Genomic DNA, 24,030 nt, shown 5'->3' with positions numbered 1-24,030 from the left:
TCTTTTTGTGATATTTCTTTGAATAAGAGAATAGTTTAGTCGTTACTGTAGATTGGTTTTGTAATTGTTTCTTGATATTGAAATATTTTAAATTGCGAATATCATTGTAATATTAGACTTTATAGAATTTATAAGAATATTTGATATTATTCACGAAAGATGTACCCTTGAGATTGGTTAGTATATTATTATTATTTGTAATATTTAAAGATTTAGTAAATGCCTAACTAACATTATTAATACCCATACATAAATACATATTTGATATTGAATTATGTATAAATTGTAGAAATATTCATTAATACCAGTTTGGTTTATTCGCATATCTGCTTTATATTGTATTGTATTATTTACATTAAATTTGTTTCCGAAAGAACTTCGATTGGATTGAAACAAATATAGATAGTCTGGAATTACGATTCGTTTCTTTTTTCCACTTTGTATAATTGAATTCCATCAGTAAGACCATTATCTCAAATATGTTGTTGGCTTTTCGGTAATTTCTCAAACTGTTTTTCTTTATTTTTATGTTTTTTTGTTGTAGTTTTTGTTTTTTTATTTTTGTTATTTTTCCCCCTTTCAATTGCCATTACCCATTACCATCGCTATCAGTTGGCACGCGATTCGAGTCCCACGAGGGCCCAGCCCAGCCCATGTGACTAAATCATTGGCCTCTGCTTTATCTGTCCCGCTGTCTGTCCACCCTTCAGTCTGTCTGTCTGACAGTCAGTCTGTTTGTCCGTCTGTAGGTCCGCTGAGGGTCTGAAGTAACGCCTTGATAGACAAGTGTGCCAACATGCATTATTGAAATGGTTGCGGCCCACATTTTAGCTGCTGTTTGTTTGCATTTCGAATGGCTTCTTCGGAGCACTCGCAGTATAAATAAATACTTATAGTTGCTCAACTTTAGACACGCCCACCCAATACTCGAATGTTTGTCTGCCTCGGCCTTGAACTATTGACATCTTTACAATTGCAATACAACTGAGAAACTTCACAACTCAAATTGAGAACTATTATCGAACAAAAAAATAATATATGATTAACATTGAAGTTATTTAAAATGTGCAAATAAGATTGATTTGAAAATGAAACCAACTTAGATTTTAGGAACAGAAACCATAGTTGTGTATTGTTTTGAGTGATTTATGCGTGAATTCGACAGCACATAACTGAATTATCATTTCAACTTAGATGCTAAATTAAATTAGAATTACAATTACAATTAGGCATTAGGCTGTTGTCTTTCATAAAGTAATGCACTTAAATACTTGTTGTCTTCGTCAAAAATTAACCGTCTTAAATTAAGTCTTGGCTTAGTTTAAATTTATTGCAAATATGTACAAAATATATGTATGTATATATATGTAGGTGTGAATATATGCATATTCAGGACAATATCATATTTGTAATGTACAATACTTAAAGGTATACACTGTGCGACTGTCAATGATCATGATATGATGACTGATGCTAATGCTAATTAATGATAATCATAATGATAATGATGATGATGCCGGCCTGGGGTCAAACAGTGCTCATCTTGTGATTCGTGATTAGTAATTACAAATATATAGTAGATTAATACTCGAATGTCGTATAAACGTGTGCGCTTAGAGCCTAACTAATTGCAACTAACTGTAACGGTGATTACGTTGTGCAACACTAATGATAGTCGGTACATTGAAACGACTTCAACTCCGAATTGTACCTGTACAACTTGGTTAAAGTCACGGACACTTTGTGAGCTCACTCGCCTGCCATACACCATCGCATTTTGTAATGGCAATCGTTACCATTCATCGTTAATACCTATCTAATACTAACTATAGAGTTTGGACCAAAACCAGCAGCCCTCTTCATTGTACGCCTTATGGCCGCACCAGCAGCTTCTCAATAAACGCCAAATTCGTGTGTCCATATCGCGTCATATTCAGCGGCAATGCGGGAGAATTCTTTTTCGTCTGCGTGTGCCAAGTGAGTATCTAATGAAGAGATAAAAATTAAATTTTAGTGGCATACTTTCGTGGGTTAAACGTGGGATAAGTTCTCACCTCTCTGCACTCATCGGCAAGCAGCTCAATTTCGGCATTGTCCAAAGGAGCCAGGCTGCGCAAAAAGCCATCCTCTTCATAGCCCGGTTTAAAGGGCATCTTGGCTTGCGGTCGCTCGTGCAGAAACTTGACGCTCACAGCGAAGCCTGCCATATCGACGGGATACTTGCGACCACCGATCCAGCCATCGTAGTAGCCCTCCAGCTTGCCCTCACGTATGATGGGACTGCTGACGCCAGTCTTGGTGACCAGACCCACTGGCCACATGGACACCTTTTTGGTATAGCGCATCTGTCAAGTGAGAATAAAAGTATATTATTATGATAAGATAGGGTTAACAAATGAGATTCAAAAGACAGCGGAAAAAGTGTACTTTAAGAATTTAATATTCTTGGGATTTTGTGTTAAGAAATCTTGTTTGCTGCATGAAATATTGTTTGAAAAATGTCAACTTCAATTAAAGTGGTTAAATCTCACTTAACGGGCTTCAAATGGACTGTAATATTTATAGTAATAGTGTAAAGCAAGTAAGCTGATAACTGTCTTTCAAAATATAAATTGGCCGCAAAGTAAAATGATTTTAAGAGAAATTTAATAAACATAAAGCAAATTATTAGTACAATACAAAGTTGAGTTCTAGAAAATTCAAATTCATATAAAACAACTAAGAAAATATGTCAAATATGCTTGAATGTGAAATACCCGCTACCCATTTCGAATAAAACCAATATAATGTGGTATTCATTTTAAAATATACCTAATTAATATACCACAAAAATACTAAAAACACAACAAAGTCTATTTTAGGTATATTTATATAGGACTACATACAAAATATACCAGATTGTCAGCCAAAACAACTCATATCCGTAGTATAAAAGCGATGTTGGCCATACAAAAGAATTTCTTTAACAACATCTACAATTTTTATCTGATCGCAACCAAATTTTCATGGAATCTTAAAAACTCTATTTATTATTGTATGTTATGCTTGTTATTCGATTTTTATCGATTTACTGGGGCGGAATTGGGCGTTGCAAAATTTTGAAACAAGCTTAAGAGCTGGTATTCTTCCTTCCTTAATAATTCTTTCGTCTTAAGCCTTTGCAAATGAAAACAACGTGATTTTTTCTCTACGTGCACAAGTACCACTGCTGTGACGTTACTCACCTGCTCGAATATGTTAATGTCATAGGTGTTATCGTCGTCGGCAAAGTAGAGTACACCCTCGGTGGCATTGGCTCGCAGATAATCGAGTCCTCGATTCCGATTCGAGACACCACGGGGCTTGGCACGCTTCGTCAGTTTGTACTGCTCGGGCATGGGCGCTGCAGAGGCGAGGGAATGTAGCGAGGTATGAGAGAGGTACTCCATAAAGCAAAGGGGGTTAAGAGTGACGATACTCACCCACTAGGTACTCGTAGGGCACGCCAATGCGATCCAGGGTGTGCGCCACCAATGGGTTCGTCCTGTTGGCATCCTCAATCACCAGCCAGAGCAGGTTGACAACATGCTTCAGCGTGTAGCCGAGTCGTGTCAGCTCTGCCAGTTGCTCGGGTCGTCGATAAGTGGGCGTGATGATGTACAATGGTGGCTGAATGGCGGACGGGGTCAAGAGGATGCAGAGACGGATAGGATGTTATATTAACTAGACGTCCATACTGTATTATTATCTATGCTATAGGTGTGTGTGGGTGTGTGGGTGTGGATGTGCGAATGTGTCTGTGTGAGTGTGTGTGTTTACATGCGTAACGCGCGGCGTGTGCTTCGTTTTATGAGCAATTATGCAAATTAATCCACTAGTTGACTAGTTGACCGGGTTTAGCTGCGTGTCTCCGTTCAGTTGGGTTACTCGGGCTACACTTTAAGCAGGCCACTCAACTAGTACACACACACACACACACACATACTTGGCGTGCATTTGCTGTTACTGCAAATTGTTCATTGTTGACACACATAAATACATTCAAATTTATTTTATTCTTCTTTGCTTTGCTTTTTTATTTGCCAAACAAACAAAGACATTCAAATAAATAATGTGCACTGAGCCACAACGAAACTCTAATCACAACAAGCTAACAACGACTAGAAGTTATCTCACAAAAAGAGTTCTTATTAAACTAATAAAAGTTAAATCAAAATAAAATGTTTTAACATACACATAAAAATAATAAATAAATACTATAATTTAAAGATATATTTTCATCGACTTTCAATATTGCCTATTGCTTCAATTTGCAGGGTATCTTAACGCTGTACTGACATGCAAATTAATAAACGCTAAAAAACTGGCACATCGCTCGCAACTGACCAAATTCATGTCCTGCAAACATCACATTTACCCAATTTATAACCCCTTTAATTTACAATGTTTATAACGCTTTTATAGGTCGCCTTTTACAACCTGCTATTATCTTGAAAAATAATAATATGCACGCTAAATTTATAAACTAAGTACTTTGCCATTATATGATGGTTAAAGTTAAATATAATAATTTGTTGTTGCTATCTATTGGAGATTTTTGCCTTTTATTTACCAAATACAAAAAATACCACAATTTGAAAATTATACCAAATCGAAGTAGCTCCTCCTTATTTATGTGAATTGTGATTATAATTTAAAGTATTTCTCACTTTCGTTATTTTTTTTTTTTGCTTTTTTTCTACCTTTTTCTTTAATTTCTTCCTAATATTAATAATATTTAAGTATATTTATTGCAACATAGTGTTATTATATCAATCTTATCTCGTATAGTAGGAAATATACTATATATAATACAGAGAAGCAAATCCATTTGGCACTACTTCTCAATTCTATATCTAAATTGCTATAAATATAATGCACCCTCCATGGAAACAGCCTTTGACATTGACTGCAGTGCATCCACATTTACTTAATAGTCTGTGCAACTAACTAAGCTAGCTCAGAGAATATTTACAATACGACGCGACGAGTCGAGAATCTTTTTCAATTGGCTTGCACTTAGCGAATCTGGATCATCCAATGTGAGATCTAGTACTACTCGTAATATTGTCCGAATAACTGTGTCTACTGCACAACGAACCCCGCCCCGCCCCTAAATGCAACTGGGACACAACCTCCCAATTTGGTGCTATTCAATGGCGTTTAGTTTGTTGTGTGCGGTTTCGGTTTATAGGTTTCAATGCGCAATGAGCAATTTTCAAATTAGGCTCATGCAAATTGCAAATAGAAAATCTTTTTGTTTGCATATGATTTATAATTGGAGATGGAGAAGCCACAAAAGGGGCCGAGGGGCGGACACACATTGTGGTCCCCAGTTGGGAGTAGTTAAAGGGCATGTCATTTGATATACGAGCTATATGCACTGCAACTGATTAACCCAGAAAAGTCAAATATCGCAACTAATTTGTTTGGCGTTTGCATCTGCGAAACTTGGTCAAACAAATAAAGCAATTCGATTGCATTGGTAACGCCTCGTTGGCCAACCAAATGTGTATTCACGTTTGTCACGTCAGTTATATGGCCATAATTGCATGGCAGGCATAACAAATTACTAGATGGATTTCTATAGATAATACCAAGTACTTTGGCATTCTTTTGCCCTAATAATCGACGTTTTTTTCCCCCCATACAAAGCCATATCATCAATCATACGACGGGGTTATTACAGGTGTCCCGATAGTGCCTGATAATCGCATCACAGACGGACCCGTGTAAGTGCCATAAAAATAGCTACTCACACTTCTCAGTATCTATTCTGAGTCATTGTGTAGTTTGAGTTAATCTAATTGCGCACTTTTCAATTCTATACTAAGAATTAAAGAAATGTGTAATGCAACTTTTCCAAATTGTTGTAACTGAAATAATTACTAATTAATTACTTTAAAATTGCAATATAAGAATTTCATAAACACAGTTTCAAAATTAAAATTTTGAATATAGTAATAATACTTCATATACATTTAACATTCAATATTGAGATACAGTTTAGGAAATTCCCGTAATATCTTTAACCTTTAAATATTTAAATTGTAGAATTCTCAAACTTGTAGCTTCTTCTTCATCCTAGAAGTTTTCATAACTTTACAGATTATCTTACTTGAACTTGAAATTGCAACATATGATACAAATTCCAGTATCTAATTGATAGTTAAAATTCAAATATATAAAGCTTAATTTTCTTTTTGAAAGAAGAGCTTTTTTAATGTAAGGTATTAAATATACTTTTTGAATATTTAGAATTGTCAAACTATGACGTCTATTTCCTAGTATTTTCTGTACCTTAATAGCTTTCGCTACTGTCTTGAATTTCAGTACTCTTATGACTTTTTTCTTCCTCCTTTCCTTGCTTCGTGACTTCTTTCATAAGATTTGTAGAAACTTGAAATTCATCTTCATTATTTACAGTTGTAGTATGTATCTCAAAAAGTAGCGCGTAACTGAGGTTGCTACAACCTCAAACACCTCCACCACACCCCCCTCAATGGTATTACAACGCACTTGTGACTTGCAGTGAAGCAAACTGGAAACTTAAAAAACCAATTAGGAGAATTCGAAAATGGGAGAAAGAACGTAAACAAAGAAATAAAGTGAAATGGCGCGAGGAGGAGAATTACAGGAAATTGCAACAGAAAACATTTTCATAAAAACTCTCAATATACATAAATATACAACAATAATATAACTAGACATAGATACTCATTAATATAACTGGAGAAAAATAATACTTATTTGTGCAAATTATGTGGAACAAGGCAAAGCAATATGCAGATAACATAATATACATACATATAGAACTATTTGAACAAGCAGACAGTGCAGCAAAAGCGAAATGCGACTTTAAGTGAATTACGTAATTAATTAAGTTCGTTAATTAGTTAGTTAGTTAGGTATTTATACGTGTGTGTGTAAGTGTGTGCATTTAGTTGTAGATTAGTTAAAAGAATATTTACGGGTTCGGAAACAGCAATAAATGTTGAGCGAGTTTTATGAGCGACGCCCCCGTCGGCTGTTCCCATTGCATTTTGGGCGTGGCCGCTTGTCACTAATCGTTTTTGAGTAGTTCTTGTTGTAGTTGTAGTTGTTCTTGTTGTTGATGTTGTTGTTGTTGCTGCTGTCGTTGTTGTTGATGTCAGAGCAGGCGCTGTTCTTGTTGTAGTTGTAGTTCTTGTGATAATGGACTTGGCATCTGATGATGATGATGATGATGACGATGACAATGTCAAAGGCAATGAAACCGTCGATAAGAAGGACATGGCAGATGCAGCCATCGAGGCAGACGTGGAGGCGGCAATGTCTGTTGCATTTGGCGCATGTAATTGGATTGGCCCCTGCCTCTGCCTCTGTCTCTGTATCTGCCCCTCCCCTTGTCCATGCCCCATTGCGGTTGTGTTGACGCTGGCCGCGGGTGACCACAAATATGAGGCGATAAATGATGAAGACAAGGGTGATGATGATGATTTATCGGTATGCTATATCATTTAATCATGTTTATCATGTATTGTTGAGGTTATTGTTGTTGTTGTTGTCGTGGATGCAATGGGCCCCACCAGTTAGAAAGGAATAGAGCAAGAACAAGAACAAAAGACAAATTACAATATGAGACTTGATGCAAAATGTTTAATTACACAGATACACATACTATCTAAATACTATTTGAGAGTTAATACTTAATTTCCTTACACATGAAACACTTTTCATAGACTATATATCCTCAAAACATTTATTAATCAAAGATTAAGATGAGAAAGAAGCGGCTAAACATGTTATATTGAATATGGAATCGCTTTTAGTTAGAGACGAAGACGATTTGACATTAGAAGAATTATGTGGAAATTTGCGTAGAATTTGTAAAATTTTCTTATACAATGACAACAGAATCTTTCTGTGTAAAATAAGATATTTTGCTCCAACGAATTTGAAGCAGTTTAATACGGTTTTTTGACAACATTTCTATGAGAAAACCTATAATTGTGTTAAATTTGATTAAGCTCTGATTGAAAGTTCAAGTTTGTACTAAATACGAAACGAGAAATTAATTAATTTAAGAGCAAAAATGGTATTGCAATATTTTTACAAAATTTAAAATTTAGCTCTATTGCGATATTGCATATTTAATTGAAGGAAAATCACTTTGCAATGCTTAGAAAAGTTAAGAAGGAATCGCAGAACAATACAAAATGATTTTATTTTTTTTTTAAATTAAGTTTACCGCTGTGATACTTTAGAGAAGTTGCAATGAAAAACTATTTGTATGAGAAATTACTGATACATTAAATATTTTCTATATTCCCTTAAAATACAAGTTTCACCTGATATTATTATCGTAATAAATAAATAACTTGACTATGAAGTGTCAACGAACCTTAAAGTATTTTATCTATGCTATTGCTTGTCGTGGTATAAAAAATGCAAATATTATATGGTATCATATAGTAATATGACAAAAGTATGAATGAGTCGAGTGAGTGTTTTGCAACTTGAACTTGATGAGGGGGCTGTCAAGGTCAAGCAAGTAACTAGAGGTAATCAATTTGTGCAAGCTAACATACGCGATCGTCTTATCAATAGAAGGTGCTATCTATCTATGCAGACATACAACTAACTAACCGTGCTAACAGAGCAACTATCTAGAAGTAGAGTTCATTATCTATCGTATCTATCGTAAGTATGAGCGAGTGGAAGGGAAGTACTTAACAGTTGTTGCACTCACCTTAATGACCTCGTTGGTGGCGAGTGGCTGTCGGGACATGTGATATTGATAGAGCACCATGTAGACACAGGTTGTGGCTACGAATATGGTCAGGTACATTTTAATGGATTTGCCCAGTGCCATTTTGTTGTTGCTGTTGTTGTTGCTGACACCGCTTCCATTCAGTTTCACTTCTTTGGCCTGTGGCAGCAACATTTATACTTATTGCTGTTGTTATTGCTGTTGCTGTTTTGTTGTTGCTTTTATGTATTTTTTGGTTTTGGTTTTTGTTTTTTACGCGTTGGTCTTGTAACTCTTCTTTGGTATTTTGATTTCATCCGTTTGGTTTTGATTGCAAGTTTTTCAGTTTCAGTTTCAGTTTCAGTTTTAGTTTATTTATTATTATCTTTTATAGTTTCATTTGCATTGCATGCATTATTTTCATTTCATTTAATTTTTAATGACTTTCGTTGCTCTTTTGTGTTTGTCTTTACAACTCGCTCATCTGATTGTTACACGCTGTGGGCGGCTTTTCTGGGCGGGACTACGTGCCGGCTACGCAATGCTATGATAATATTGAATTTTCAAAATACTTCCACAAACATTTTACTTACAAGTCTTCACATACTTGTCTTCAAAGACATCAAAACCTGCAAGTAAAGAAGAATATTCAAAAATACATTTAATTTTGGTGAAAAAGGCAAATAATGGGCGTAATTTGATTGATTGCTGCCAAAAAATGAAATTGAATTAAAAAGAGCTTCATCATTGAATAGCAAGCAGCTGATAGAAAAAGAATAAACTTTGCAGACGCCCACATATTAAATTAAATGTACACAAATATTTGTTTATCTACACGTTTTTTAGTCATTTAAGTCAATTGCTGATTGCATTCAAATGAATTTGTAATTTGAATTGGGTCTTAAGAAATCATTTTATCAAACGTCGCTGTCTTTGATAATTATGTCATCATTGCAAAAACGTAGTTGATAACGATAACAGATTGCATATTACATATGATAAGATAAAGTCATTTTGCTTAATTGAAGTTGTGGTAACGATCGCATTTAAAACTCTTTTATCATTAGCGCATTTTTCGAGCATTAAAGTTAATTTTAATTGCTTGCACTTAAGGCTGTAAAGCTTCTAAACGCTTTGATTGCATTTTCCCTTGGCCATTTGTGTAAGGCTCTTGTTAACTTGGCCATTAGAAATTATAGCGTTAAACAAGGAGCTGACGGCGTTAGCGGAAAGAATACCCACAACAAGCGGAAGAAGTGCCTTGTTTTTAGTTTGAATACCCTTTAAATAGTACAACAAAGTAGGGAGTAGCTATAATATCAGAAATTGTTGCTACTTTAACGAACATTGTGTGCATTTCTAATTAACAAGTACACATTTCGCATAAAAGCAAAACAGTGAGGTATTATTCTTAAAATATACTAAATAAAATAAACCTCAGTCTATATTTGGTATATTGGTAGAGTACTACATTCAAAATATACTACAAAGTAAAAAATATACCAATTTGACAGATTTAATAGATAGGTTTTCATACAGAAGGACAGACAGAACAGCTAATCAAAAATATATGTTCTTTATAGGGTGGAGGCACAAAGTTATAATAATAATAGTATAATAATAAAAATTTAACTAACGTCATAAATCAAATAAATATGTTAAAATATAGTTGTAATAAATGGAATTTCAATTTCTTTGCAGCAAAGTTATTTCCTCAATCTTATTCATAATTTATTTTCAAGATCCGCTATATTGTTATTTATAGTATGTAAATTTTAGTGTATTTTAGAGAGCGTCTAACTCTTTGCTTCGTTAATATTGTTGCTGTTGCCTTTTCGCATACTCTTGTGAGTTTTTGCAGATGGGCGTGGCTGTTGCTTGTTCGCGTGTTTAAGCATTTTAAAAAGCATTTCGCCCAGTTGCTGATATTAAAGTTCAATGGCCAATTTAAAATTGTTTCTTGCGCTTTTGTTTTTGTTTTTGCTTCTTGCTTTTTTGCATGTTGCTGACGAAGTTTGGGCGCCGCTTTTGCTACGCAATTTGCATATGGACTTGCTTTCTTCTCCTATCTAAAACTGTATCTAAGTGAACCGTCAAAGGGTACTTGGAGGTTTGCGTTGTAATTGAAGGCGAAGCGAGGCTAACGACTCTCAGTTTTGGTAGTTGAAAATTGCAAATTTTAAATAGTTTGGTAAATTCTTTTGTAAATCACGGAGATTGAAACAGTTGAAATTGAAATTCTGTCGCCGTTTTGCAGATAATATTGTTGCAACTAAATTGAATTTATTTGCGTCGCACGCAATTATTATATTTTCAAAATAAATTAAATTTTCAATATCAAATATGGTCAATCTAGCTATAACCCCGAGCTGCAAATTTCAATTAATGCCGTTCCTTCTATTGCGTTTTATTGAAAACGGAAAATGGTTCAAATGAAAATTCATTTAACAAAATGTCGCAACAATAAAGACAAGAGTTCTAAGCAAAAGTCTTTGTGAAAAACAATTTAGTGCCAGAACTTAACCCATTTACATGACAATTCCAGCCGCCCTCTGCACTCTGCACAACGATACGAGGCACAAAAATCTCTGCAAAAAGAATACAAATGAAACACACACACATATACAGACAGGCAGTCGCATAAACAACAATACACAGATGTGTGGGTGTGTCAGATATGTGCGAGTGTATAAGAAAATACCACCAAGTGGGCGCCAACTGCAGCGAAATTGTTGAAGCTAGACGGGGGAAGGGGGTTGGGGGAGTGGGAGAGTTTAAACAATTTTTGGCGAAAAAGAAAAGCGGAAATAGCTGAGAAATAAGTGGATACTACGAAATGCTGCACTTGAGCACCCCCGGATGGGGCTTTCAAGTGGCGACCTGGCAATGTCCTTGAGCAGAATGTTATATACTACTAAGATTGCAATTTCCATAAAGAAGAGTCTTGAGTCCTTGCCAAAATGTTGGGAATCCAAGCTCAAATTGTTAAGAAATGCTTCCTGGCTTTTTCAAACTAAACGCTTCTATCATTATTTACTGTCAAATCCATTTTATCATATAGATATATCAAAAAGAATTTAAGTTCAAAGCACATGGAATATGCAAAATAAAGTAGAATCATTTCATTTTAAACTAAGCGAAGATAGCTTAAGCTTTAAGGTTTAATTTTAAACCTAATTTATGAAAATATGAAGTTGTAATATTAACTTTACTTGTAATTTTAAATATGATCAAATACTTTCAAAAAAATTGAAAATTAAATTGAACTTTAATAAGTTTGCTTTCTTCATTTATTGTATATTGTAGTGAAGATTCTCTTTGCTATATAAATACGAAAAAATATAAAATTATATTAAAAAGACACATATTTTGTTGTAAGTTAGATGTAGACTATACTACATGCAAACAAATAAGAAAGCAAGCAGTGCGGTATTAAAGTATACTATATTGGTGTACCACAAAAATACTAAAAATATAAAAAAATCTATATTTGGTATATACTCCATTCAAAATGTACCATAATATTCAATATTCTCAGCCAAAGTAACTAATACCCGTAGTAACTTTTTTAATTTTTACTTTTTTTATCTCAATCAAATTTTCAGGACTCATAAAAACTATAGTAATTAGTATGCCCCAAGAATCTTCGTTCCAGCTTGCCAATGAATTCCCCATATGATAATAATACGAGTTAGGCATTGAGTTCGTCTTACCAAATCGCAAAACTCTGCTAATTGGGCAACCATTTGTTTGAGCACAATTATTTTTAGCACCGATCACACGGATCTTACTTACTTTTTCAATTTATTAAATTCAATATATAATTTCTCACTTTTTGTATTTCGCTATTTTCGTAATGTTGTTGTCGCGATGATACGAAAATTTCTTATGAAAATATATCATGCAAACATTGTACATCCACTGAGTCAAATATAATGTTTCAGATTCTTAAATAGTAGTTTCTGTATGAAATATATTTGAGCGGATACTTCACTTGAATAGATAAAAGTTGATCGATGATGAAGATGTCAAGATACATATGTTTCACAGTATTTATCAAACTTTGACAAATTACAGGCAAGTACTTCATAAGGAATGACATCGTGAAATAGATAGATTATTCTGTTTTCCTGCTTCTCAGCAAATAACTAAAAGTTATTTTCTTCGTTAAAGTTCTCATAAGTTGGTTTATAATACTTCCTTATCGTATGGCATCTTTACCATCAGCAACTTGACTTTAAAGCGTTTCTCAAATATGAGTTTGCCCTTGCTTTTATTACGGCTCCGACAACATACTATTCGCACTCACTGTTGTACAGTACCAAGTTGTAGAGAGAAAGAGAGAGAAGCGAATGTGGCTCTTAAAACTGTCTGCGGCTCATTCATTTTGCTGTAAGGACAACTTGAATAGTCCTTTCGAGTGCCTTCGCAGTTCTATTTCAATTCACTTTACTCATAATCCCGACGCCATGGCGTCCACATAAAATGCCCCTCTCTTTCTCTCTCGCTCCGAGAGTTAGTTTCGCATGTGGGCGGAATCAACAATTGCGTAATATACTATACTGTATATGAAGAGAAGGATAAGCGGAGCGGAGGAGTGGCAGGGGCACGATGCACGTGCTCCCACAGTAAGGAGTCAACTGCAAGAGCAAAAGTGAAACTAAGTCATATATGAAGACGCCAACTCTTTGCTTGATTTGTGGCCCATAACCTTAGCCTCAGCCTCAGTCTTAGCTCCAATCCCAAAGCTCTAAACTGAGGCTCTCGTAGTCCACAACTTCTTACATTTGTCAAAAAGAGAGAAATAGGAACGGAAAAATAAGTAAAAGAGAAAAGTGTAAACGAAATTCATAGCCACGTTTCCAAAGTCGCTGGCAAAAATCATATTTCAAATTTAATGGATTAGCAGCGAGAAATTCCATCTTGTAAATGTCTTCATGTGACCATGTGAGTTATAGTGTATCAAAAAAACATATCATATATCATCCATTACAAGAAACTCCGGAACGTGCTAGTTGCACTCGTATTTTATGTAACGAAATGTAATCAAAATGTCAGTCGAAACAAAGCAAAAAAAAAAAAAAGGAAGTTAAAATAGAGTTTGCTCGACTCTGGGACTCAGAAAAGTTAAAAGCAAACTTAGATAATTCATTAATTATTTAAGGCTAGAATATTTCTCAATTCTAAATTAATCAGAATTCTTTTGAAACATTAAATTTTAATAATAATAAACGTAAGGACAAAGTTTCCCAATGCGTCACACGAATTAGCCTATGATAGATATGTAAATTCGAAGTCAATAATATACGAACTGTGATAAGATATAAAGACAATTCAGTAATTTTTGCCTGACGTATTAACCAACATAGTATAGAAACATATCTAAGCTATCAATAAGAAACCAAAAATATAAAATAGATCGCTTATGGCATTGAATTTGTCATATCTCGACAGCTATTCGATAGAAACTATTTCTATAGCTAAATGTTTAAATGTCCAAAATCAAAGTAAGCCAAAGTCTATAAAAGTGATGAGCACAAATTAGTGAGGCAGGGCACAATGGCTTATCGTTGTTGGGCCACCGAGGCCCATTAGCCGAATGTCAGTTGGCCACAGTGGGACTAATTAATATTGTGACGACATCGAAATGAAGTAGATTGAAATCTAACGAAATGCTGAAATTTAGCATATATTTCCCAGCGTGCTCGTTTGGGTGTGAAAGGATTGTGTCGAGAACAAAGGACACCTAAGAAAGCCATCATCAATCGCAGGCACGCATGGGCTCGGGATATTCAAATGTGGCAAATGGATGGGGCAACTGTTGCGCCACCATTCGATGAAGAATGCAACAGTTGATTAAGGTTGGGTTCTAGGAAAGGATTATTAATAAGTTTTAATGCATTGCCATTAGCATAAAGTGTTAGGAATTAGTTAATATGCTGCCTGACCTCGCCTCTTTCAATCTATAGATTACAAAAATATATAATTTGCAATAAATTACCACAACGTCAAGCTTAATATTTACATTCCCAATGTAATGGAAATGTTTATCATTCAGTCCAACATTGAGTCATTTGTAAATAGATGAAATTCACCTGTTCGTCAGTTAGTCAGTTTTACCAGGCGCCTTATCTATTTGATTTGATGACTACCAATTAAGTGCGCCAACTTTTATTGAGCTGGTCGTAAATTCTGTTGCATGCCCATAAAAACGATGTTTAGTCTATCTATCGACTAATGAAGCTATGCCTACCGCTTTTTACGATGATAGAACACGTAAGTCGCCCTTTTATGATAAGACAATAATCTATTTATCCGAATCGTCCAGATGTGATATTCTGTATATGTTTAGCATTTATTTGGAGTTGGACTTCAAATTTACAATAAATCAACAAGTGAATTGGCTATCTCTGGTTTTATCTATAAGGTACTTTATTTATAAATTTAATCAAATAAGTCATGCCTCTTCTTCAAGAAAGTATCAACAAGTAAAGGCGGTTCTTCTGATAAAGACCTTAGAGACTTTATGAACAGCTAGCAACTCTTCAAATAAATGCCAGTGATTAAAATGCACTTAGTGATTCATTATTTGCATTTAAATACAATGTAAATGCATGATAGGTAATGAATGAGGTGGATGTATTCGGATATGGACATGACATCATCCTTGGCTAACGCCAGATGGCAAGAGCAGCTTATCTATTGCATTAGAAAGATCGCGGAACCTGAAGATATTAACTCCGAATATACATGCATTAAAATAAATTGAAGATATGCTGAGCACAGCTGGAAAACATAAAGCGTAAGCGATAACAAGTATGTAGTTATACTTTCAGTGTTACTTAGATACATTTTAAATACACAACATAAAAAGATATGTTAATGCAAAACATGTCAATTTCAACAAACAAACTTAAAAAAAAATAATCCTATTGTAATATCATTTTTAATTATTAAAGGTGTATTTTTTGTAAGAGGCAGAGGCAAGTTATTTCTTATTTCCATAATACTTTTGTAAGCAAACTTTTAACAAGCTTAGCGTCTCAGTTTCTGAAGCCTCATCCGGTTAATTGCCTGAGTAATAATGTGTTATGTAAGTTGCAGCTAAAGATTCTAGGAACGTACAAAGCCGGAAATGTGAAACACGAATTTAAGCTTTAAATATAATTTCATGTGTTTGGAAGTATCAAAATTATTTTATACATAATTTTTTGCAAAATAGAAATTGTGTTTCACTTCGTTTAATGAAATTATTATTATTAGAATATAAAATTTGAATGTTTTTCTATATTATTTATAATTTGCTATGTTGCTAAGCAAATTCTTTCAATTCTATAAAGTCTCTTATATTAAAAATTTGTCATGACCTCAACATACATGCAGTTGTATGAGGTACACTTCACTTTCTAAGCTTCTTGATAAGTTAAGATTTATTTTCTTTCATTTAAGTGTCACTAAATTTGTCATAGAAATAAATATATGTATACTCATATAATATTTTGTATACAAATATGTTTTATATACTATTCCAATCGAGAACGTTTCATATCTACTACAGTGGCGAATACGCACAAAAGGCGACCGCCTTAAGCTGACTTCGTTCTTAGTGATAAAACCTTACACACATATATAAATATAGCACACATATACAAACACATAGTGTTTCACTATGCAGATAGAGAACAGCGTATATACATATATAGTATGTAGTTTGGAAAGTACGTCGGGTATTGTTCTCTCTCTGATAACCATAAATTTATCGTGTGGTCTGCCAGGGTTTCGCTTTCCACTCATTTGTTGTATAGTATTGTCAAAGAGTCGCTGCTGCTGTTGCTTCTGTTGTCGAGCGCCGCAGTTTTGTTCATGTTATGCATGAACAGCATAAATAGTGGGTTATAGACATTGTATTCTCATATTTACATATGTACGCCCATATCGACGAAGAATATTTTGTTTAGCATGTGGCGGAAGTGACGATTCGCCCATGGATATTCGGTCCCATTTCCCATATCAGTCACAACTTGTATTATGTGTCAAGTGAAATTTCAGATCTCACGAGGTTTTTAATACAGAATTCATAATGATGAAGATTTACCAGATCGATAGATTAAATAATTAATATATGTTTATTAATGTATTTTTAATCGATCCTCAATATTTCATTGCGTTCAAGCTAAGATTATTAAACAGTTCACCTAACAAATAAAGAATTTATTTCGCAAAATTGTAAAATACCACAATAAAATAAAAGGCAATGCATTTGAAAACCTGTATTCCGGTTATTTCCCAATCAAACACAATCAACTTAACTATGTTTTAGGTTACTGCATTTTTTTCAAGGGCCTTTCCAACATTTATCTTGTACGTTGCCAAGTAACATTTGTAGCAAGTTTTTGGCAATTCGAATTATTGCAAAGAAAATTCCATTTCTTTTTTTGTATTTTCCCTTGGCACTCTAAGTCCCTAGGTGGGCAGAAAGTGAAAAATGTTCAAAATTGGCAATTAAATTACCAAAAGCAAAGCCAAAACAGAAACAGAAGAAGAAATGGAAAAGGTAGAGTGGAAAGAGAGAGAGAGAGAACAGAGACAACAATGTGAGAAATTGCAGTGCTGGCAAAAATTCTCAGTCAAAATGAGTTCAAGTCGAATAAAGACCAAAACTAGAGGCGGAAACAAAGAGCAAGACCGAGGAGAAGGCAGCAGAAGCCCACTTGACAGGCGGCCAAGAGGCGAAAGAGAGAGACAGTTGAGACTCTGCATTCGAGCTGGGCACTCCAAAGCTTCAATGCGCCATTGGGGCACTTCCACTTGGGGCCGGTCAAGTGATTCAGCGCCAGGCGAACGAAGCTAGCAAAACAAAGGAGCGGAAAATGCAATAACTTGCAACATGCCACAACAGCACATGAGGTAACAGTTGCAGTTGCAGTGCATTTAATCCCGCTACTCGACACAAAAGTACCCTCTGTAAAGTGCTTCATGCTTATATGAAACCTAAAGCATAAACGAAAGTTCCTGCACACGATTCTTAACTTGATAGTCTTCTAAACTCTGCTTTTCAAGTTCAAGAATTGAAATTTTAGTCACAAGATCACAAACACTTCATTACTAGATCTTGTATTTGAATATCAAATTTAGTATATTCCGAATATCAATTCTAAATTTCAATTTGAACTTCGACATTTAGGAGAAGGTAACATAGAAATACTTTGTACAACAAAACTAACTCAATAGACTAATTTAATTAAAGAATCTTGTATTACTTTCAAATATAAAAACACAAATAAAATATGAACTACATAAGCCAACAAAAATAATAACAAGGAAGTTGTATTTCGGTATTATAAAGAAGATAATGAGAACAAGATAATTTTGTTGTTGAAACGTGCTCGATATCAATAATATGCAACAAAAATGAAACAACTACCTTTAAAAAACAGAAAGCTAACTCCTATTTATATTGTTCATACAAATAGAGATGAACTCTGTTTTATTTCTTCTCGCTAAAGCTAAAGTCACATTTGCTTTCGGACATAGAAAGATTTTTGGGTAGCTTGTCTGGAAGACAAACTCTTGTCAACAAATTCAATTAAGGTTTATTTTGTGAAAATATTGCTGTTGTCGTGTCCTGTCTCGTCCTGCAGTCCTTACACGCACGCAGTTGGCATTTTTCATTTGCACAGGCGCTGGAAATAGGTTGCGAAATGGCATTTTAAAAATTTAATTGGCAACGCAGAACGCAGACGAGGAGTAAGTTTGAACAAGTGTATAAGGAAGACGAGACATGGACGAAGACGAGTTGCGTCGTCTAGCTGGGGGTATCTTTGTCCATTAAGGATGCGGATAGCGGAAGTGGAGGGGGAGGAGGGCAAAATGCAAGTCAGCTCCGAGGGTTTCTGTGTCATGTTTGTCAAATTGAGTGAAGTCCTTTTCCTGCTCGTTGCTCCTCTTGTTGATGTTCATGTCCTGTCCCAATCCATTCCATTCACTTCAGCTCACGCAGCTGCCAGTCACTTGCCACAGCCAGTCAGGAATCGTAATGGAATGGTATGCGATGCCCCAAAGAGAGAGTCCATCAACTGACTTGCGTGCCCAACTAACCCTGCTAGCTACATCATTCCATTTGAGTCGCCCAGCCGGAAAATTCTTGTGATGAAATATATACATTATCCAGACCTCAACGAATGCCGACTACGCACACAATACCTTTTAATCGAAACAAAACTAGAATTCATGAAAATGCTAGGTATCCATTTGAGGGAATTTTACAACTTGACTGTTTGGATCCCAGTAAAATGAAACAAAATTTAAATATAAATGTTATTTCAGTATAAATTACCTTAAAAATATATTTAATTTGAAAATAAATGAGTGAAATTATGAATTAATTTTTATACTATATAAAAAAAAAATTTGTAACTAAAAAAAACGTTTATGTTAGCTATAATCGATTTTAAAAATATTTTGGTAACTATACAATAAAGAATTCAAGAAACTCATCAAAGTTCCTTTCATTTCCAACTGAGGAAATTATTTATTCTTTATTATTTCCTCATTATTTTCAAGTGAAAAGCTAAGGAGGTTATTTGAAGTGAATTTCTAAAAAAGGACTTAAATTTGTTTTTCTTTCCTTCCTTTCTTCACAAAAACAAGTGTTGTAGTTTTTCTTTTTCAAGATTTGTTGTACTAATTTTCGTAATGTTTTCTTTTCTTTTCATTGAACATCACTTGAGCTCAGCTAGACAGACTTTTTTCAACTGACAAAGTGAAGCAAACTCAAGTTGCCTGAGGACGCTTTTGTCTGTTTTGTTGCAGTTTCTCTCATGGACAGTTTCAGCTGGCAGCTGACAGAATTCTGACTGTGGCTGTAGTCTTCAGCTTCAGTCTAAAGGTTTTTCGACCATGTTTGCAATGTGAACACAGTGTGAAAAGCATTTCAAATGGCTTACAGATGCCGCTCTGACATATTTTGTCAACTTTTGTGGCCAAAACCAGGCAAACAACTTGCCACCAAAGTGATTTCTGTCATTTCAACAAAATGTGTCTGATGTTTAGAGTTCTTGTCTATATAAATACAAAAAAAAATCCAATACTTCTTAAACTTTTTTGAAAAGAGATTGAAATGGGGAAATATTTAATGATTTTTTAATATTAGCTTTAAGATGCACGTTTTGAAAAACAATATATTTTCATTGATACATTTTTTTAATAAAATAAATTGTAAAGTTACCTAAATATCCTTATTAAATCGTACTATGTCCAATTCTCATTTATTCCTACAACGTTTACGAATGCCGCATAAAAAGGAATCACAAAATCTGCCGCTTAAAGCTGTGCTAAAAAAGCACAAACGTAATTGCGGGGAAACATGTAACAAGCATGAAACAACTACAGAATAAACTCTTTTCAAATTTCCCGAACAAAACCAAAACCAAAACAAAAACAAAAAAACACAGAAATTTAAATGAAACAAGTAAGAAAGTTACAGTCGAGTGTGCTCGACTGTGAGATACCCGCTACCCATTTTTAATAAGGGCAAAATATTGCGGTATTATTTTCAAAATATACCGAAAATACTAAAAAAATACTAAAAATATACCAAATTGTATTTTTGGTATATCGATACAGCACACCATTCAAAATATACCATAGACGGCACAATGTACCAGATTGTCAGCCAAAGCAACTCAGACCCCTAGTAAGTAGGCGTTTTTGCCCATACAAAAGTATTTCTTTAATAACATCCACAATTTTTATCTGATCGCAACCAAATTTTCAGGGATCATAACTACTATAGTAATTATAGTATATACCAAAATTCACAACTCTAGCTTCAAAATTACGCTTGTTATTCCGATTTTTTGATTTGCGGGGCGGAAGTGGGCGTGGCAAAAATTTGAAACAAACTTGATCTGCGTGCAAACATAACAAATGCTGTCGAAAAAAAATTATAGCTCTATCTCTTATAGTCTCTGAGATCTAGGTGTTCATACGGACAGACGGACAGACACACAGACGGACAGACACACAGACGGACAGACGGACAGACGGACAGACGGACATGGCTATATCGTCTCGGCTGTTGACGCTGATCAAGAATATATATACTTTATAGGGTCGGAGATGCCTCCTTCTACCTGTTACATACATTTCCTGCCGGCACAAAGTTATAATACCCTTCTACCCTATGGGTAGCGGGTATAAAAACAGAAAACTAGAAACAAGAGTTGTGCGCAATCTTAATTGTCATAATCACAGCGACGGGAGGTCTTAAACATATGTACTTATGTGTGTGAGTGTGTGAATTTTAGTTACCATTCCCTTCCGTGGCGCCCTTTGCGGCGTGAAAAATTAAAACGTGACACAAATTACTCGACTCCTCGGGGCCCACACACACATACACTCACACTCGCACACATCTACAGATACACACTCATTTACAGTCTCGTATACAAGTTCCATTAACAGTTGCCGAGACTTGCGAGGGGCCAGGGCCGTTTCTGCCGCACTGCGTCTGTCCCGAGGGGTTAAGGGCGACGAAACGCCTCCCGCATGTTGTCTACTCTCATGCAATTCCCCAATTGATGTATGTGTGTGCGTGCGTGCGTATGTGTGTGTGTGTGCGTTCGTCTATGCGAAGCCGAGGCGCGGAAGGAAACGACGAAGAACCTTTTGTTCATAATTTTTGTGCTCGCAGATTTCGCACGCACGCACATGTGTCAAGGGGCAGCTCAGTGCCTCCCACGCATTTGCATACTCCCTGTGTGTCTGTTCTATGTGGGTCTATGGCAACCCTCTACTACTACCTTAGCTCCAATCTTCTACATATGCTCCCTATATGCTGATTTGATTGGAAGGACTCTCAGTATGCAGATTACACATTTTACAAGCCAAATTCACAATCTGTCTGAATTCAGTCGCAAATAACTACAATAATAATTAAAAGCTCTAAATATTATGATTCTGTATAGAATATTATATCTAAGGAGGTATAATAGTAGTTTCTGTATTCTGTTTTATTATCTTATAATATTCATGATGTATTATATTTTGAATATTATTACCATTTAATAATCAGATAATAATAATGAATATAATATTCATGCTGTATTATATTTTGAATATTATTACCATTTAATAATCAGATGCTTATTATTTAGTTGATAGATTTGTATGTTATATTTCAACACATATGTATGTAATCCATAATTTGTTTGGCATATTATGCCATAGACAATAGACATTTCTGTATTCTGAGTTAATTGCAAGAGTTCCATGTTCTATTTAATGAAATTCTGCATACTAAAGTAATTATAATAAAGCTCTATTCGAATTAGATTTTGTTGAAAAATATACGACATTGCTTCATTATATTTTTTTTAAACGTGTGTCCAATAATCAATGGTCTTACTAATTAAATAATTTTAAACTTTATCGCAAAGCTTTATAAATAATGCTTAAGAGAACTTTGAATGAACTAAATAAATAATGATTAATTGCTGCCCAATAAATAAAATAAACAAATTGTTGTTTTGTTATCACCAAAATTAGAAAGTTCACTAAGGAGACTTCAGACTGTAATGGAAGTAAATGGAATAATCTCCTTTGAGATATTGCATCTTGCACAAGCATATGCTAGAGACAGTTCTATAAGTAGCACGAAAGTTTTTCAAATCCTTTGAACAATTTTACGCTCGCACTCCCCACTTCCCTGTTCACCACTTCATGTTGCTTTAGCACTTCATTTTTCACGACCCGCCGCTCCAATTAGCAGCTGCTTAGCTAATTTCAAGGCGTTTGCCTGAGAACGGTGCTAATAGAATGCTCCAAAACGAACACCAACAAACATTCACACATACTTATAAGCATGCATGTACCTACACACGTACATACATATGTATTAGTACTCACCTAGAGCAGTGGATGGCTCCCAGTTTGTTTTGGGCGGAAGAGAAACGAACGAACGGCGACAATTTGGATGCCCTCCTCCGTCGTCTGTGCCATGCTCATTAGGGCGAAACTTTCGATTTTATTTCGGTTGATCATTCGCCGGCTTTGCGGCAGCTGCTGTTGTTGTTTTTGTGTTCTTCTTCATCTAATAATTACACTCTCTGCTTCACTTTTATTTTATTTTATTTATAACACGTTCTGTATTTTTTTGCACAAGAAAAGAGAAATGGAAATAGAAATCAAATAAACGGCAGCTCTGCTTGTTCTTGCTTATGGTTGCTGTTTGCTGTTGTCGTTGTTGTTATTGTTATTGTTGTTGCCAGAGCAACTCCAGGGCAAACAGGAGCAGCCAGCAGCAGCAACAAAAACAGCAGGTGCGAGCAAAAAAGCACACCCCTTCTCACGGCTCCTCAACCTACTGTTAACCGCCACTGCCAACATACATACAAATACAGCCGAAAAGTGTAAATAGAATAGTAAAACAACACACACAAAAAATGTAGGGAAATGAAACAGGAAAAAGTGGCAGCAGTAGCAACAATAACAACAACAACAGTACACACGGCACGCGGAAAAAGGAAGAAGGAAAATCGAATGAGCCGTACGGCTGGGAAACAGCGAGAGCAAGAGCGAGAGAGAGCGAGAGCGACAAAAGCTTGATGTCTGCTTGCTGTGGCAATAACAAAACTTTTGCCTTGCCCTTTTGCTGTTTTGTTTGTTTCACTTTTCACAGGATGCGGCATTTTAAACACTTTGCCCACAGTTTACAAGTCTACTCGATTACACACGTATACTATATACATATTTAAATATATTAATTACACCCACGCGCACTTTAAAACGAATGCTAGTTGCTGCTCTTTTTCTTACGCGACTATTTTTAAAGGCACCAGCAACACTTTCCAGCAGCACTCCCAAAACGCAAATTACGTTGTCGTTGTCCAGGCGCGCCAAGTGCCAGGCTAGTACTAAATGTAAAGATTTCAAGCGACTGCGAAGGCAGCTGCGGTAACGGCAACGAGATAGCAGCAACACCCGCGCGTACTGTTATTCCAATTGTGACTGAACGGCAAAGCAAACGAAACGAAACGAAATGAGACGCAACGGAAACGAGAAACCGCTGCTGTGCGGCCAGCATTTGATATCCATTTACAGTGCGCGCCAGCTGTAAGTCTACAGCTATGTTAATGGTGCGCTACCAATTGAAGTAATGTTGGCATAGTGTCTGTATGATAATTATTACGTCTCAAAATAGACTTTTACTTGTGTGGTGAAGTTAAGAGTTGAATGCAATTCTGTAGCAGTCAGTTGCAGTTTCGCTGACTGCTGCAAGC

The 24,030-nt window shown here is 35.3% G+C and overlaps 1 protein-coding gene and 1 long non-coding RNA gene across 7 annotated transcripts; both read right to left on the bottom strand.

Moving 5' to 3' along the window:
- Positions 1-2: 2 nt before the first annotated feature.
- LOC133844508 (galactosylgalactosylxylosylprotein 3-beta-glucuronosyltransferase P) lies at positions 3-23,762 on the bottom strand. 6 transcript variants are annotated; one of them, XM_062278537.1, is made up of 9 exons: positions 23,567-23,762; positions 22,658-22,894; positions 9,343-9,378; positions 8,750-9,283; positions 6,990-7,508; positions 3,462-3,648; positions 3,225-3,382; positions 2,055-2,345; positions 3-1,985 (listed from the first exon to the last, which is right to left on the bottom strand). In XM_062278537.1, the coding sequence occupies exons 4-9, from the start codon at positions 8,942-8,944 to the stop codon at positions 1,872-1,874; spliced, it is 1,464 nt and encodes a 487-aa protein (XP_062134521.1). In that variant the 5' UTR covers positions 8,945-9,283; positions 9,343-9,378; positions 22,658-22,894; positions 23,567-23,762; the 3' UTR covers positions 3-1,871. The 6 variants fall into 6 exon arrangements, with proteins under 6 accessions (XP_062134521.1, XP_062134520.1, XP_062134517.1 ...); XM_062278536.1 differs by having other exon boundaries at positions 8,750-9,293; positions 9,357-9,378; XM_062278533.1 differs by having other exon boundaries at positions 8,750-9,378; positions 23,525-23,762.
- On the bottom strand, positions 18,301-19,077 carry LOC133844422 (uncharacterized). The gene is made up of 2 exons (XR_009894606.1): positions 18,953-19,077; positions 18,301-18,892 (listed from the first exon to the last, which is right to left on the bottom strand). It is a non-coding gene; the product is annotated as an uncharacterized LOC133844422 (long non-coding RNA).
- Positions 23,763-24,030: the final 268 nt, after the last annotated feature.

Source organism: Drosophila sulfurigaster, chromosome 3 (genome assembly GCF_023558435.1).
Source record: "Drosophila sulfurigaster albostrigata strain 15112-1811.04 chromosome 3, ASM2355843v2, whole genome shotgun sequence".
NCBI lineage: Eukaryota > Metazoa > Arthropoda > Insecta > Diptera > Drosophilidae > Drosophila > Drosophila sulfurigaster.
The sequence above is the reverse complement of the archived record's forward strand: the minus strand, read 5'-3'. Positions and strand labels throughout refer to the sequence as shown.